This window comes from Sciurus vulgaris, assembly GCF_902686455.1.
Source record: "Sciurus vulgaris genome assembly, chromosome: 6".
In the NCBI taxonomy this organism is placed as follows: domain Eukaryota; kingdom Metazoa; phylum Chordata; class Mammalia; order Rodentia; family Sciuridae; genus Sciurus; species Sciurus vulgaris.
In genome coordinates this window covers 69,661,912-69,680,405 of record NC_136466.1, presented here as the reverse complement: position 1 = coordinate 69,680,405, position 18,494 = coordinate 69,661,912, and the positions used below count along the sequence as shown (strand labels likewise).

The 18,494-nt window shown below is 35.8% G+C and overlaps 1 protein-coding gene across 2 annotated transcripts in view; it reads left to right on the top strand.

The window, feature by feature from the left end:
- Positions 1 to 15,443, top strand: part of NDFIP1 (Nedd4 family interacting protein 1) — a 51,707-nt gene extending 36,264 nt beyond the window's left edge. For both annotated transcript variants that reach the window (XM_079146099.1, XM_079146100.1), the window contains exons 5-8: positions 542 to 666; positions 3,955 to 4,021; positions 7,094 to 7,199; positions 14,448 to 15,443. In XM_079146099.1, coding sequence (XP_079002225.1) covers positions 542 to 666; positions 3,955 to 4,021; positions 7,094 to 7,197 — 296 coding nt within the window. In that variant the 3' untranslated portion in view covers positions 7,198 to 7,199; positions 14,448 to 15,443. The remainder of the gene's footprint in view (positions 1 to 541; positions 667 to 3,954; positions 4,022 to 7,093; positions 7,200 to 14,447) is intronic.
- The last annotated feature ends 3,051 nt before the right edge of the window (positions 15,444 to 18,494 follow it).

Below are 18,494 nucleotides of genomic sequence, written 5' to 3'. Positions count from 1 at the left end.
TTAATCATCTTCATTTTTCCCTTTGATGATATTGTGCATTTATCTTTCCATGAGTTTTATTTAGAAGTGAGCAACATTTCTTTTTTTCCCCCCCTCTCTTTATTAAAAACAGAAAATGCAGTGTTTTTAGAGGTAATGGTATATAAACTGTCAGAATTCACAACAGGACAAGTAACTTGAATCAGATTATTTGGGAGCACCAATTTAATGACCAAAGCTTGCATTTTATTTGCTGAAGTATGTAACGTACAGTAAAGAGCACAGGTCATGAGTATTGAGTTTGGTGAATGTTAAGACATTTTTGACAGTGAACAGAAATAGACACAATAGTATAAAATGCGATATTCAGATAGGATGTTTTCTTATTGCTTTTAGGGGAAGACAGAAGGATGGTTGTTTGGGGGAGGTGGGTGAGGGCTGTGAAGGGCAGGCTGTCTTTTATCCTGGGGAAAGTAATTGAAACAGGTAGATGTAAAGGGCATTCCTGCTTCTTGTCTAGTAAGACAGGTTGGCATCTTTTTTTCCCTTCTGCTTTTTACAGTGGCGTTCCTCTTCAACTGGATTGGGTTTTTCCTGTCTTTTTGCCTGACCACCTCAGCTGCAGGAAGGTACGGGGCCATCTCAGGATTTGGTCTCTCTCTAATTAAGTGGATCCTGATTGTCAGGGTAAGTTGTACAACAGGAAAGATAGATTCTGCAAAGAGACAGTAGTCAGAATGATTTTGAGTGTTTGATTCTTTATCATTTGCATTTTTGAAGTTATTGCAACATTTAAAATTATGCTAATCTTTGTTTCTGGTTTAATAATGAAGTTGAACCAAAATCAGTTGCAAGTGGTTCCTGCATCAAATTTTTGTAGTCAAATATAATGAATATCGGTCTATTCTACAGGTTGTTCACCACTTGCTTTTTTGTTTTTGTTTATTTTTATTTTTCATGGTGCTGGAGATTAAATGTAGGCTTCGTGCATGCTAGGCCAGCACTGTACCACTGAGCTATACCCCCAGGTCTGCTTTCTTTTTTTTTCATACTTATGATAAGTTGTGTACAATTGAAAATTTTATAATTAAAAAGATATCATGTCTTTGGTGTTCATCAAAAACAGGCAATCCTCTCATTAATTGTTCTAAAATTTTAGTCTTAATTTCTTCTTTTCTTCCCCTCTGTTTGTTTTCACTCCTTCTGGGCTTGGTTTGGCCAAAATGTTTGTGGAGCCAACAGTATTTAACAAATACTGCTCCATTAGGGGTCTACTTCTGAAGCAAATTAGAGAGCTGTGTATTCCTTCAGTGATTTGGGAGTTGCCAGTTAAAATTGTATGAAGTTATTTAAAGTTCTAAAACATCCCAACTTTTAAAGTATTCTCTTGATTTTTTGTTAGGTTTATTGCTGTTGTCATCCTTCTAGACAAAACCAATTTATTCATTGTAAGTTCGCATGCTTAAGTAATGGATGTTGATTGACAACTTTGGTTTTTTAAAGAAGTTCCACTTTATTTATTCTGAAGCAGTTAACATTTTTAGGTTTCCAGAATCCTTTAATAATCTGATAAAAACGATGAGCTTTTCCCTGAGGCAGTTAATGTATGCTTATCTAAAACATGGGCTTTAAGTTAAGAACTTAGACCCCAAAGAAGTTTTCATTCCTTCTCAAAATCTTGTTATGCTTTATTAAAAAATAAAATACCATATCATAGTCCTCCTGTGTTTTCGGTTTTGCTTTCCATGGTTTCAGTTCCCTGTGGTCAGTCCAAGTCTGAAAATGTTAAGTGGAAAATTTTAGAAATAAACAACTTGTAAATTCTAAATTGCATGCCATCGTGAGCAGTGTGATGAAATGAACCATCACACTCAAGACCTGAGTGATTGTTCTGCTAGTGTACCCATGCTGTATATACTTACCGCTTTAGTCACTTAGTAGCCATCTCGTTTTCAGATTATCATGGAATCAAAGTGCTGGTGTTCAGGTCATCCTTATTTTACTTACTAATGGCCCCCAAAACAAATACAGGGATGTTCATAATTTGGATATGTCAGAAAGAAGCCATAAAATGCTTTTTTTGTGTGTGAAAAGGTTCTTGACAATAAAAGGGGGAGAATCATAGACTAGGGTTCCTTTTTTTTTTAAATTTTTTTGTGTGGTACTGAGGATTGAATCCAGGACCTCTTAATGGTAGACAAATGCTCTACCACTGAGCTACATCCCTAGCCCTTTTTATTTTTATTTTTGAGACAGAATCTCACTAAGATGCCCAGGCTGGTCTCAGACTTGCAGTCCTCCTATCTAACTGGGATTGTAGGAACATACCACCACACCTAGCTATTTACTGAAGTTTCCAAGATTTATAATACAATATGATATTTTGGGAGAGAAACCATGCTAACTTTTTTCACAGCATATTGTTAAAATTGTTTTAATATTAGTTATTGTTAATTTCTTCCTTTGCCTAATTTATAAATTAAACCTTATCACAGGTAAGTATGTATAGGAAAAAACCTTTTATATGTAGGGTTTGGCAAAATCCACAGTTTCAGACATCCACTGCAGGGGGTGGGGGTCTTGGAAGTTATGCCCTATGGACAAGTGGGGGACTACTATATATGAATTTTCAAATGGCATTAAGTCCTTTGATGCCAAAACCTCCAAACAAAACAAATAGAATTAGTTACCGGTCTTTTTTTTTTGTGGTGCTGGGGATTGAACCTGCAGCCTTGTGCTTGTGAGGCAAGCACTCTACCAACTGAGCTATCTCCCCAGCCCATTACCAGTCTTTTTTGAAACTAAATTTTAACTAATTTTTAACTGACTGAAATGAATCCATTTAAATCAGGATGTTTTTGAATGTGAGTAATTGAAAACCCAACTCCAAGTGGCTTAGAAAATCAGAAAAATGATGGGGAAAGTTTATTTCCCATGAAAAAGAGTCCTGACATGGAGGTTAGTTAAATCTCTAGTTCATCAACATCATGAGAGAGAGCTGACATTAGCATGTTGCTATCATTCCCACTGAAGATGGCAGTTTCGGATACTACATTGAAACACAACATGTTCAGCAAAACAAAGGGAGCTACAGGTGGCTCCTGCATTTGTGATGGAGTCATGTCCTGATAAACGCATCATAAGTTGAAAATAGTGAGTCAGAAATGCATTTGGTAACACCTAACCTACCAAACATCCTAGCTTAGCATCAGAGGTATACTATAGAATTGCCACTTGTTCTGCCTCATGGCTGACTGAAAGATATGGTTTACTACTGTGGCCCAGCATTGTGAGAACACTGTATATCACTAGTCCAGGAAAAGATCAACATTCAAAGTATAGTGTCTACTGAATGTGTATTGCTTTTGCACCATCATAAAGTTGAAATTTTTTAAGTTGAAAAATCTTGTTGGCCCTTCTGTATTTCTTTTCCTCCATTGTTCTTTAAGAGCATGGAAGCATTCTCAGAAACCCTGAATATCTGCTGGCCACAATGATACCCTGTGTCCATTTCTAAACCACTGGCAAAGGCATAGGATTACCAAGGTCAAGGCAAGGCTGAAGGAGTGGGAACAAAATTGGACCTCGTAGAAAGGAGGCAATATTAGGGAAACAATTGTTTTTACCACTGCATAAGCCAAGTGAAACATCATTGAAACATGTTTCTAGAAGGGCAAATACTATGTGAGGGGGGAGTTTTTTTAAAAATCAAATTTTATATACTTTCAAAACAAGGAGGCCATAAAGCTAATGCTATAAAAGGATTGCTTTCTATGAGATGAAATAGATTTGTATTTATCAGACCGTTTCAAATCAGTAACACATAAAACACTTCAACTTACATTTTTTTAAACTTTTGTAAGGGCTAAATGATAGCAGTGGTTTAACAAATGACTTGTATGTTATGTGCCCTTAAATTAATGTGTAAAATTGTGTTTATTAAGCTGATATAAAGTGTTTTCCTTATTTTTTCAGTTTTCTACCTATTTCCCTGGATACTTTGATGGTCAGTACTGGCTCTGGTGGGTGTTCCTGGTTTTAGGTAAGCACTTTTAGTATAAAAAAGTAGAGAAAAATTTATGTTAAATTTTACAAGTAAAATTACTTTTAGTAAACCCTCATCTCACTTATTATATAGCAATATAATAATTATCAATTAAAAGTGTAATTTTGAAAATGTTTCTTTCTTAAAGATTAGGCTGTTGTCACCATAAGAGTAATATGCATGTTAATGACAAGTCCGTAGTGGTTTTTCTTAACCCATTTATATATACTCTCCCCCATTTTATCAGTAGGGTATTACTGATGAGTGTATAATCTGTGGAATTTCCCTCCTATTATTGCCACAAATTGTTCACAAACTCAGCCTCAAATTGCTCATAGGTGTATTGTAACCAATTGCACTCCCAAGTGTGAGTAGTTTATCTTTGGTTAGATCTCAGTAGACAACAGAGATGAATAGCCTTATTAGACATAACTTCTGAAATGACTGTTATTGGGTTTCCAGAATTCTTTAGTTCACCAGTTAAGAACTACTTTATAGTGGGGATGAAACTTCCAAAAAAAATACCCAGGTATTTCAGACTATCAGTTTTAAGATTTTATTTTTTACTCTAATTTCCTTTAGAAACAAAAAGAAAAAGAAAAAAAAAAAAAACCACTGGGGTGAATTGTTTTTATGTGGCTTATTCATTGTTCATACAGAAAATGTATGTGATACAATATGAGAGGCCATCATCACTGTTGTTAGGTCTATGAATCAAAAGTGGGCCTAGTTACAGCTGTTAAAGATGATGTGATTGCCACATTGCCCATTGGTGACACCATTTTCTCCTACCTCCTGGTTTGGGCCCTTTTTTTGTCTCTTTATTAAGATTCTTGGTGGTATTCTATTCATGGACCTGGCACATACCTAATAGGTCTGAATAGATTCAGGACCTGCTTTGCTTAGTGTGACAGTCACGTAATGCTGACCCTGAATTTTGCATCGAAAATACAAGTCATCTATCACTTTATTCGCTGCCCTTTTCTGCCTGTAGGATCATCCACTCTGCTGTTGGTCATTGGAATTCCAATAATTGGAGAAAGATAAAGTGATTTTTCCCCTCCCTTGATTACTGAGAACTTTAATGGTAAAAATGCCTACCAAGACAGTAACTTACGAGGAATAATTTTTTGACTTGCTTATTCTCTAAACTGTATTTTCAAGAGAACCTAAAGTTAAATCTAATCCTGAATGAACCAGAGTTATTAAGTATGTTTGCAGAGTGGTTGACTGTAGCATAAATTATTTTAAAAAAAATTAATGGATTGATTTCCTTTCTATGTTAAAGTTTCATGGAAAATGGATTTATAATACTTTCCTCATTGATTATTCCTGCTGTGTACTTTTTTCTTGTATGCGAAACATGTTAAGACTTTAGTTATACTTATATGCATTTGCACCCAATGTTTGGATCATGTTTGGATCATTTTTGGATCTTCTTGAAAAGTATGTTTTATGGAGTTTCTTCTGCAAGGGACTTGGCAGAGCTCTCAGGCTGGAAGCTCATAAGCTACATCCAGCAAGTAGTTGTGGTTTGTTTCACTCTTGTTTGTTTATTTTTGCAATACTGGGAATTAAACCCAGGGGCACTCTACCACTGAGATATATTCCCCAGCTCTTTTAAAAAAATTTTGAGACAAGGACTCGCTGAGTTGCCCAAGGCTGACCTTGAACTTGTAGTCCTTCCGCCTCAGCCTCCTGAGTTACTGGGATTATGCTACTATGTCCCGCTGTACCACAGTTTTGTTTTGTTTTTTTTAACCTTTTTAAAATTTAGTTGTCAACATTTGAAAATCAATTTTCATAGAAATCATCTGTGGGATTTTTTTGTTTGTTCATTTTACTTTTCTTAAAAGTTGGACTGTCTAGCAAAACTGGTCTACATTCTTATCTCACACAGCACCCTTTGGTTGGATCTGAGCTGAATTATAGCTATCCTCTCCACACAGGTCATATGCTCTCCATTTTAGAAGAACTCTGCCTCCCCCCTCGCCCATCCCAGTATTTGGAAGGGTAACCCTTATTTTATAGTTGTGTGCTTTTGATGCCAAACAGAACGGTATTCACTGAGCCCAACAATGACAACTCTTGCTTATTGTCCAAAATAATTTCTCTTGAGTACAAAGTTTTCCACCACTGAGTATATTTAAATATGTGTCCAGGAAAGTTGATAAATTGTTGCCTGGACTGAAAAAGGGGGAGTAGGGAACAGGGGTAGTGACTGCTAATAGGGCACATGGTTTGGGGGAATGAGAAACATGTTCTAAAATTAGATTGTGGTATGGCTGTACAAGTCTGTAAATGCACTAGAGCCCAGCTTACTGTATACAGTAAGCTTATGATATGTAAATTGTATCTCAATACCCATGTTTAAAAATATACTTAAAACTCAGGGATCATCTCAGAAGGAGCGTCAGAAGTGTATGGTTTCCATTGGAGGGGGAGCATCACCTCCACACAGACCATTTCAAGAAGTGCAAACTTCTGTGAATGAGTAGCTTCTGGTACAGTTGTAAAAATCAAAACAAAACAAAACAAAAAAAACAGTATTAATAAGAGTACAGAAAGAACTTAACAATTGAGAATATGAGAAATGCTATCATGTGTTATAATAGGTGAAGGAATCCTGACATCTAGTGGACAGCTTTATGTACTGTTGACAAAAAAAAAAAAAAAAATCTCTAGGAAGGTTAGAATACTATTTACCTGAGAAAAACACTGTTCTAACTTCTCCCTGTTTTGGAATTTATTATTGGCATTCATTTTTTCTTTTTTGGACTCAGTAAAACGGTGAGGACTCAAATATAAATGTCTGACCTCATCTTATTTTCTTTTTTCTTTTTAGACTTAGTAGATTTTCAATATGCAAAGTAGACTTTTGACTCTTGATATTATGCCTTTTCATTAAGGAATGGATAATTTGGAATAAAAAAACCTTCTGGAAATTGCTCATGTTTTAATAGCCTTTAGCAGAAAAACAACAAAGAATTGCTGTCAGGAGGAATATTTCTGGGGTAGGGACTTAACATGAAAATTATAAATTCACTTGACTTTTCTTTTTTAAATTAGGCTTTCTCCTGTTTCTCAGAGGATTTATCAATTATGCAAAAGTCCGGAAGATGCCAGAAACTTTCTCAAATCTCCCCAGGACCAGAGTTCTCTTTATTTATTAAAGGTATGGGGCAGCGAGGAAGATGTGTTTAATCCCAGTGCTTATTTGCATTCAGTTTTAGAGTAAGTGTCTGTGGTCGGAGGTACATAGAAGGTAAGACAGACACAGTCCCTGTCTTTTGGCAGTTTCTACTTTATTAAGGGGATGGTCTACAAAAAAAATTGATAAAGGCAAGTAAGAAAACTGCTATAGGAGAGAACATCATCTCATACTTTGACGATATAAAAGAAGGAGAGGCCTTAGTACTGTCATCAGGAAGATCGGATATTGATTGATTGATGGAATTACACATCCTGTTACAGTTCCCAAGGACAGCATTCAGAAGGAACCTTAATGCCTAATCACTCTTTTCCAATCATGTAGAGCCCCTAAGGTCAGAGTGAGGAGAGACTATTAAGAATAGTTTAGGAACTCCATTTGCCTGGGCTGCTAATAAGCTCACCAAAGCTTCAATCTCTCTCTCTCTAGTGGGGATTTGACCCAGGGGTGCTTTACCACTGAGCTACATCTCCCCAGTCCTTTTTGAAATTTTGAAACAGGCTCTCTATAAGTTGCCGAGGGTCTCACTAAATTGCTGAAGCTGGCTTTGTACTTGTGATCCTCCCACCTCAGCCTCCTTAGTCATTGGAATTACACTCATGTGTCACTATGACCAATAGGCTTACATCTCTTAAAATTTATCATTTAACCTTTTCTGATGCCTCCTTTCACATCACACTCATAGGTTATTACTCTTGTGGTGAGGTGAGTCAAACCCAAAGAAGGAAGGGAAGAAAGTACCTTTTTCCTTGCTTAGAACAGAAGGACTAAGACCTGCCAAAGCTCTTTGATTCACACATGGTTTTCTCAAGAGGCTGACTCCCTCTCACAGCAGTAGACAGAATAACTACCTAAAGGAAGAGATAGAAAAGCCTGAAAAAGAATATGCTAGACAGAGCTCTCTGGTAAGGCAATCTAGGCTCTCTTGACGCTATTCCTTGGGCTTTTCAGAGCTGTGTGGATGATAGAATGGAATGTTGAGTACCACTCAGAGACCAGTTCATTCGAAGGCCCCACACAATGTGTGTGCAGCAGTAGTGACAAATATTAAGTGACAGAGTTTCAACAAGTGGAAATTAGATAGCATGGGGAAGAATTTCAAAATCACTTGAAGAAGAGTAAAGAGCAGAAATAGAGGCAGGGAAGAACAAGTGATAGCAACACGATGGGCGCATAAAGGAGTATCAAGGGTCAAGGCTGGAAAATCAGGTTGAATCAGTGCTCTTAAATATCTTGAGTACTAAGACCATTTTCAGTGGAAGCATCAAGTTCATAGAGCTGCCCTTTAACCCACTGACATGTTGACTGGGTGCAAGCTAAGCCCATGAGAACATGAATTTTTATTTGCTATCTAGTATCATAGTTTATGTAGGTAATGATATACTAAGAGTGAGGTTTTCAGTTTTGAAGGTTTAAGATGGTCTCAAGATGTATGTGCCAAGAAAATAAAGTACTGTATTTAATTTGCCAGGTATTGGCAATATGGTGTTAAAAGCTTTTAAGCAACTGAATAATATGATACCTTCTTGAATACAACAAAAATTTTTTTCAAGCATAATGTAATCAAAATAAGTTTCCCATATGTCAGATACTGTATTAAACATTTTATATGTGTAATTAAATATACTTATGTAAGTAACAGATGGCTTAAACTTGTGTTTTAAGTTATTTCTTTAAGGGATTATGTACTTTGTGTTTGTTTTTTTTTTTTTAAGGGGGAATCTTAATATTGCATGCTTGAAAATGTGTGGCATGTCATGAATTTGATTTTTGTCACAAAGCCTGGACACGGATGTACATTAACACTGGCTTAGGCCCTAAGGCCTGTGGTGTGTCTTTGTGTTTAGGACATCCTAACTTTAAGAGGGTTATCAGATGTTCTGTGTGGTTTTATTCAGTTACTGTTGTCGTCTTTCATCTACATATCTGATTATAATATATAGTTAGCCTTAGGGTTAACTCTCACCCAGCAAAGATCAAAAGTTAGTGCTTTGGGGTTGTTACAAGGCTTTCTTACAAAGAGGTCTGAAATCACACTGAAATTTCCCCTAAAACATTTTTATGCAAAAGATCCCAAGGGGCCTGGTGTGGTTGTGGTACACGCCTATAATCCTAGTGGCTTGGGAGGCTGAGGCAGGATGATCACAGCAGGTTCAAAGCCAGTCACAGCAAGGGTGAGGTGCTAAACAACTCAGTAAGACTCTTTGTCTAAATAAAATACAAAATAGGGCTAGGGTGTGACTCAGTGGTTGAGTGCCCCTGACTTTAATCTTCAGTACTCCCACCCCTGCAAAAAAAAAAAATCTCAAGGGGACAGATTTCGTTCTTCTTTTAAATAATGAATTCTTTAGGTAGCAATGAATTTCTCAGTGGACTGATGTCATGACCCCTTTGTCTGTTCTCTGTATTCTTCAGTTAGATAAAAATTTGAATTTTTGGGGCTGGGGAGATAGCTCAGTTGGTAGAGTGCTTGCCTTGCAAGCACAAGGCCCTGGGTTCGATTCCCTAGCACTGCCAAAAAAAAAAAAAATTTTTTTTGAATTTTTATTAGAGGAATGCATACCTTCATGTTGCTTTTAATCTATAACATAGTATCAGATCAAAGAAAGCCCAAAATACTCAGACTTCCTAGATTGTTGGGGACTTTAATGAAAATTTTTGTTTTTATTTTCTAAAAATTTGAAATGTTTTATGAATGTTTTGAATTTAAGACAATACATCTAGCTAGGCATGATGAACACCTCTGTAATCCCAGTAACTCCAGAGGCTGAGGGAAGTGCAGGAGGATTGCAAGTTTGAGGCCAGCCTCACAATTTAGCAAAGCCCTATCTCAAAAATTTTAACAGTAAAAAGAGCTGGGGATGTAGCTCAGTAGAAGAGGTCCCTAAGACTGCAGAATAAATTATTAAATAAGAAATAAATAAGTAAATAAAATCTTTAGGGTTATGATTTGAAGCAGGCAGTCCTTAATAATAATGCTATGTGAACTGTCAAGGAGCTTGTTTGAAATCAAGACTCTTGACAGAGCTTCAGCTCTAGGGAAGTAGGTCAGTGGTATAGCACTTGCCTAATATATACAAGACCCTGAGTTCAGTGCCCAGCACTGCAAGAAAAAAAATTTTATGTACAGTCAACAAGTGTTCCCCCAGCAGAGGGCATGATAGCATTTATTTACTTTTTCTGCCCAGCAGTGAAACCCAAGGTGATTTGAAAATCATTCTTGACATAGAGGATTCAGTGCTCCAAATTAAAAGTTTGGGGGACTTAAAGTGGCGTTTAGAATTCTAATGACATTAATTCTCAGGATCTCAGAGGGAACCTGAAAAGACATAATATACTATGGGATTGAATGTCCTTTGTCCATTGAAGGGGATAAGAATTCTGCATTCAGATCCAAATGTGGATAACTTTCTTCCTCTAGTTCAGAGTAAATTTAGTTAGAAGATGTACTGGAAACCCATCAGGTGTGAAGGCTTTTCTTTTATTGACTTCTGCTTTCTTTGATGGTAATAACACTTGTTAAAAACTAACTGTATCCAGGCCCTGTGGCACATGCCTGTAATCCCAGTGACTGGGGAAGCTGACACAGGAGGATCACAAATTCAAAGCCAGCCTCAGCCATTTAGTGATGCTCAAAGCAACTAGGAGAAACCCTGTTTCAAAATAAAAAATAAAAAGGGATTGGGATGTGGATGAACTTCTGGGTTCCATTCTCAGCACCACATATAAAAAATAAATAAATAAATAAAGATCCATCAACAACTAAAAAAATTAAAATTAAAATATTAAAAATAAAAACAACAAAAAACAAAAACCAATCTGGAAATGATCCCCAGAGACCCAAGCATATGTTACAAAAGCCTACTGACACTCTGTATTCCTGTTAAGCGCATCATCAGAGCCTGTAGAGGTTCTGGAAGGCAGGCAGGGAAGGTATACAGATAGCTCAGTTAACCCGTCTTCTACTTGATAACAAAAGCCAGAAGAAACTGCTAAAAGTGGACACAGTGTTATCTACTGTGTGATTGAGAAGAAGGAAAAGAAACAAATATTCCTTATTATTGTTCAAAAAGAAGTATACCTTTTAGAAACATCTTTACTTGATGTGGTAAAAAATCAAAATTCACACTTATTTTGTTCAGGACTGGGGATATAGCTCAATGGTAGAGCACTTACCTAGGATGCATGAGACCCTCCCTGAGTTCGATCCCTAACACCACTTGAAAAGTAAAAAGTAAATATATTGTGTTCACTGAAAAGTACACTGTTATGGAATTCTACCTTCTCTGATGCTGCCACGTAAATGAGGCATGAGCTTCAGTAACTGTAAGGTGGTAGCATAATTAGTTGACTTTATCTAACCCTATTTGTGTTGTACCAAAAGCATTTGTACATATGAAGTATAATATATTTAGAAGTCTATTGAAAAGAAGGAAAACAGTCATTAAGCCCTGACATTAATGAGCTAGGGCCCTTTGTAATTAAAAAGTGATTCCTATGTCCAGGTATATACCTGAGGGATCAAATATTTTAATTTTTCTATATGATAGAAATTCTATATAATGGTCCCCCAGTTCCTTAGTATCCCTCATTTTATTAAAGGAATTTCTTCTCAAGGTAAAGTTTAATTTAATGAACCGCATTTTAAGTGGCAATACAATAGAAATGGTGTTTGCAGTGGATTTTCTATTTTTAAAAATTCACAAAACATCCACAAGAACTGGTTTGGTTGTCTTCCTACCTCAATTAAAATGATCTATAGGCTTTTAGATCCTTTTTGTTTCCAAAGTGATCTGATTCATAGTTTAGTAATGATGTCCATAGTCCCCAAAATCTGTTTGTCCTTCATCTTATGTAGCACCAGTGTTTGTGTGACACTGCCAGTCAAGTGGATGTGAACAGGCCTCTAGTAGACAGCAGTGCCTTTTAGAAGACTCTTTCATTTAGTTTGTATGGTCATTAAGATTATCTACGGTAACCTATAGAGGTCCCCTTAAGGGATGTTTTTGTTTTAGTGTGTGGTGTTGGGGATTGAATTTAGGTGCTTGAACTTGCTAGGCAGGTAGTCTACCCCTGAGCCACAACCTAATCCTCTTATTAAATTTTTTATTTTCCACAATCCCACAGTGCTGGGGACTCGAACCCGGGCCTCCCGCATGCGAGGCAGGCACTCTACAAGTTGGGCTATATGCCCTGCACTGCTGAAATTTTTATTTTGAGACAGGATCTCACTAAGTTACCCAGATTAGCCTTGAGCTTGTGATACCCTTGCTTCAGCCTCCCCAGTATCTGGAATTATAGGCATGAGCCACTGCTCCCAGCCTCTTAACAGATTTTAAATGGTTGTTGGGTATCAGGCTTTGACTTTGAAAGAGTTAAAGCTGTTTAGAAACAGTTAAGGCTGTTGATGAAGTAGCATGAACTAACACACATTTTCTTTACTCTATCATAATGTTCTTGAAAACGCTAGTGTTTTGACCTAATAGTCATTGTTTCATCAGTTTTCATCTGTTAATCAAAACTTACAAAACAGAAATTACTTTGGTTTGTAATGAGTGTGACCTTATTACAGAAGCCTCCATTTGATAGCAGTCTGCCAATATTCTTTTTTCTTCTTGGTTTTCTTGGTTTTCGTAGTTCCTTACATCCTGTCTCTCTGTCTGTGTACATTCTGAGGCCTTTCAGTCTTTCACATCTCTCAGCCTAAATAACAGTTACACTTATAGTCAGTGTCATTGGTTTACTGAACATAACTGAATTTGGAATTTGTAAAAATGTTGACAGATTTTAAAGACTATGTTAATATCCTCCAGTATTGTACCTTGTCTGCATTTGGACAGCCTTTTAAAGATTCTAGTCAGAAAAGATTTTAAAAAGGGGGGTGAGCGGAGTGAGAGAAGAATGGAGGAACTTTAGATTATGTAGAAGGAAATGAGAGGGAGGGGGCATGAAAAATGGTGGAATGAGACAGATATCATTACCATTTGTACATGTATGATTACATGAATGCTATGAATCTACATCATGTACAACCATAGAAATGAAATGCGGTACCCCATTTGCGTACAATGAATCAAAATGCAGTCTGTAAAAAATAATAAATAAATAATTTCTTTAAAAAAAGAAAAAGTTGAATTCCTGTGGCTTTTACAGTAATCTAGAGAAAAGTAAACTAAAGGCCTGTACATGAACCCAGTCAGTTGTCATTGAGCCCATCCAATTGTCACTTGGTGCTGGGTACTACAAGTAGTTTCTCAATAAATGTTTACTAAAATGATCAATGTAATCTCTGTAGTGTTTCCTCTTTTAGCATTACAATAGAGAGTTACTGGTAGTTTTCCCCCAAGTTATTTCCATGAGAACCAAAACAATTTATTAAGCCAATACAGAAATGCCTCAAAATATTAGATGAAAACTGCATTTAACAAAATGTATGAACAGGTTGGGGATATTGCTTAGTGGTGGAGTGCTTGCCTAGCATGAGCAGACTCGGTTTCAATCCCCAGTACCACCAAAAAGGGGAGAGGGGCACTACGACTTTATTCTGAGAGCCTGTATTTCAGCCATATGTAACTTTCTTAAGATTAGTTCAGGTCTACATATATTTATTATTTTCAGAAAAACATACCCCCAAATACTTTGACTTTTTATAAAATTTATTTTGAATTTATTTTTAAATAATATTTATGGAAATTGTGAGTTTATAGTGTTTTTGTTTTTTAAACTTTGCCATGTCCATTTAAATACAACATGATACCGTCATCGACATCCTCATTGAAAATGAGTGAGATTGACAGAATTGTCTGGTAAAACAGTAACTTCAGAAATGTGAGGAAGATTACCTGTGCATTTGAATTCTGTTCTGTTCTAAGTTTCAGTCATCTCTGACAGGGTTAAGAGTAAGATGAAGAATTGTTACTTCCATTCTGTTCTTAGAACAGAATGTTAGAACAGAGGAGAGAAACTCATAACCTCATGGGTTTTAGAGAAAGCAGACCAGTTCTTTCTAGTTCTTGAGATCTTGATAATGTTAAGAACTAAAAATTAATGTTTATTGAATACTATGATGTCAGTATATAGTAATCTGAAAACTATGTTAAAATGCACTTCTCGTGTCTACAAACATCCTGCTTGCTTTTGTGACTACATCCTTCTCTCAGCCAAAATAACAAGCTAACTAGAGTTTCAATATTCAATATCCTTCTCTGGCAGATGTTTTCTGGCAAAGGCCTTCCTGCGTTTATGAATTCTCTCTCAAGAAGCAAGAGAACACCTGCAGGAAGTGAATCAAGATGCAGAACACAGAGGAATAATCACCTGCTTTAAAAAATAAAGTACTGTTGAAAAAGATCATTTCTCTCTATTTGTTCCTAGGTGTAAAATTTTAATAGTTAATGCAGAATTCTGTAATCATTGAATCATTAGTGGTTAATGTTTGAAAAAGCTCTCGCAATCAAGTCTGTGATGTATTAATAATGCCTTATGTATTGTTTGTAATCATTTTAAATAGCATGAGCCATGTCCCTGTAGTCAGTAGGGGGCAGTCTTGCTTTATTCATCTTCCATCTCAAAGCAAATTTGGAATTAAAGATTTTAGTGTAAGATATGTATAAGGCTGACTATTTTAAAGGGGTTTTCTCAGAAGTTAAAATTTTTGTTATGACTGTATTTCTGCACATTTTCCATATTTGCTGTTAAAATTAATCTAGAAATATTCAATTATATTGTGTGTGAACACCTGGAAGCAAAATCATAGTGCAAAAATACATTAAAGGTGTGGTCAACAAAAGTATGTTCTTAATTGGTAAATAAATATTAATTTTTTATGGTCTGTATTTGAAATTTTGCAGTACCTTATTGTTCTGTGGTGTGTACCTAAGGAATTCTAAAGGTGTTGTCACTGTATAAAATAGAAAGGGTAAGGACAAATTCAACTTAATTACTAAAATGTAATTCTTGACACTGTATAATTAGAGTCCCAGAGGATTAGGTACTAGGAGCAAAGAAAGAATTAGCGTGGAACTTTTGAGATGATCCCTAACATACTGTACTACTTGCTTTTACAATGTGTTAGCAGAAACTGATGCGTTATAAATGTAGAATGATGTGCTTTCTGCCCAAGTGGCAATTCACCTTGGTTTGCTATATTAAAACTGTAAATACAACAGAGCATTAATAAATGTCTCTTGTGTAGCACCTTTTACTGTAGATTAGTGTTTAATTTTTTTGGTTTGCATTTGTTGATTGCTAAAATGAATTTTTCTAACATTACAGTCATTCTGTAAATATTAAAAAACTGGTCTTGGGTCAGTTTTCAGCACATGAAATCTCTTCAGTATATTCCTAAAAATGTATGTGAACATTTTATGGACAAAAATGGGGAAAAATTCTAGAGATCATACAGAAATCATTCAGGAATTTCCAATTATGCTTCATTTCTTTAGATACTCTTGTAGGTTACTTCCAACCAGTGTTTTTTCCACTCATTTCCTGTACTGGCTCCTTTTCTCAGTCGAACACAGCCTGTGGTTTAAGTCCTGTGTGCACTCAGTTAAGGCTAAAGGTTTCTCATTCCTCCTAATCTCTATCCTTTTCTTAGTTGTATTAAATTATCAGCCATTTATGAAATATGCAAGAGAGTCAAATTATTACACAAACCCAACACTAGCACAGTATGATAACTGTAAAGGTTTATTCATCTGCCCATGAACATCCAAAATCAGCATAAGAAGTCTATTGGGGGTGTCAGTATATGATGCACAGAAATGTAGGTTGTTTGAAAGCCAAACAGGAAGATCAAGAGCCTGCTAGAATGATATTTCATTGATTATTTTAACCAGTTTATTGATTACTACAAGTAATAGTATAGTACATTCTTGTTTAACAGTTACATTTTGAAATGGAGAAGGGGAGTTGTGAAACCTATGGAGATATTTTTAAATTTTTGAATCAGATTATACCAACAGTAGAGTTTGGAACTTTTTATGGTCTATTGTATTCTAAGTTCCAGAATGAAAAAAAATCTCTATCTGAAGAACTGTGAACACATAAAACAGAACTATTTAAAGTTATTTTGCAGAACAAAATAAAAGGTCCCGAAATCACATTAACTCAAACATTGTAGACCAATTTTGTGTTTATTCTGTAGGTCCTTGTGCCTTATTTGGTTATGTGTATTCAGTGAACTGAAATACTTCGAATTCCTATTTGTACATATCTGGTGGCCTGTAATACTTTGTCAAATGTAAACCTGCAGTTTGATATGCCTTGAAACACTTAGTTAAGAGAATGATTTTTCTTTATTTTTTTAAATATTCTTAAAACCAAAGACTTTGAGGTACATAAAATTGGTACCATATGTTATCTAAAGTCCTTGCTATTCAGAGTAAAAATATTTATTCTACATTGTTACTTTTTATTTTTCTCTCATTTTCTTTCTTCCGTTGTTTTTTTTACCCCCTATGTGTTTTGTTGTTGTTGAGACAGGGTCTGTGTTGCCCAGGCTGGCCTTGAACTCATGGGCTCAAGTGATCTTCCTGCTTCCAGTGATCCCTGTGTCTCAACCTTCTGAGTATCTGGGACTACAGGTGTGTGCTACTGACCCTGCCATGGTTCGTTATTAAGAGTAACCCTTTGGATGAAAGATGGCTCTTTTTTTTTTTTTTTTTTTTTTTTTTAAGATGTTGATAGACCTTTATTTTATTCATTTATTTTTATGTGGTGCTGAGAATCGAACCCAGTGCTTCACATACGCTAGGCAAGTGCTCTACTACTGAACCACAACCCCAGCTCCCAAGATGGCTCTTCATAATAAAGATTTTTGGAAAAAGATTTGGAAGAACCACTGTTATTTGCTGAAGGCTTTGGAATAAAGTGGCTTGGATCCTGGTTACAGGACAATCAAGGCTCACCAATGATGACAGAGGCCCTATGTCTCTTTACTTGTTGCTATTTGAACCATGCATGCATACGTTTAAAGGATTCTCTGTAACCTTTTTTTTTTTTTTTTAAACCAGAAAGCTCTAGATAGTTTTCTGTGGAAACAAAAAGCATTATTAAAATTTGCTTGTTAAATTATAAGAATAAATATCTTTACTAATTTTACTTAGAATTTTTCTAAATAAACAATTTTTTTTTCTTTGTGGTACTGGAAATTGAACCCAGGGCTTTGTGCATGCTAGAGTGCTACTGAACTACAGCCTCAGTCAAGATTTTTAGTGAATTTAAGATAATGTCCTTCCTTCCTTCCTTCCTTTTGCTTTCTTGTTAAGACTATGTGACTTGAGCTCTGGCCTACCATGTCGGTAGTAGCACACGTGAAATTTCTTTCAGGCTTACTGTGTTCTTATACTCTGCTTAGATAGAAATTGTTTATATTTACTGGGGGAAATAAGTCAAGAAATAACTATTGACGTGGAGTGTCAGGGTCAGTTGAAGCGACAATTCAATTCTGAGTGATTACCTAAAGGTGACAAGACTGGGTGAGACTCAACAAAAGTGAGCCCTCTTTCCCACTGTCACACTAGCCTTCTTGAGGACTGGTGTAGATTAAGTAGAGACAAAATGAAAAAAAAACTCTTGAACCTGATTCTTGTAAATATCAATAATCACTTTTAAATTATGCTAAGAATAGTTGTAGAACTATAATTTTATATAAAGGAACAGTATAGTTTATGACAAAATAATTCTGGTATTTGGTCTCTATTTTTCAGCTAGAAGATTTTACTTTTCTGGCTTTCTGCAGATGATATGAGGATGAAATGGGACAATATTTCTATAGATGGTTTGTGTATTTTTAAAATTTTTATTTTGTAACTCAGTGGTAAAGTGCTTGCCTGGACATGTGTGAAGCCCTAAGTTTAATCCCCTACACCAAAAAAAAAAAAAAAAAAAAAAAAACGCAGAATGTAGAATTTTTGTTTTGCGTATTTTTAAGCCTAAATACTATTTATGTCTGTAATGTAGATAAGAGCATTTATTAAGCCAGTATTAAAGTACTTTTGCTGCTGGTGGGCACAGCTAAGGGCTAGAGCCCTTGCCTAGCATGTAAGTCCTTGGGTTCAATTTGTCAGCCAACCCCTTCTCCCTGCCCACCACCAAATTAAAGTGCTCTTGGTTTAACTTTCTCTTTGGCATATACCTGTATACTTTTCATATGTGTGTAGTTGTACTCATGTAAACCACAAAAAGTGTTCAACATGTGGCCTTTGGAAGACAAGGAGTACACTGGGAGAATTAAGTTTAGGTTAAGAATAAAAG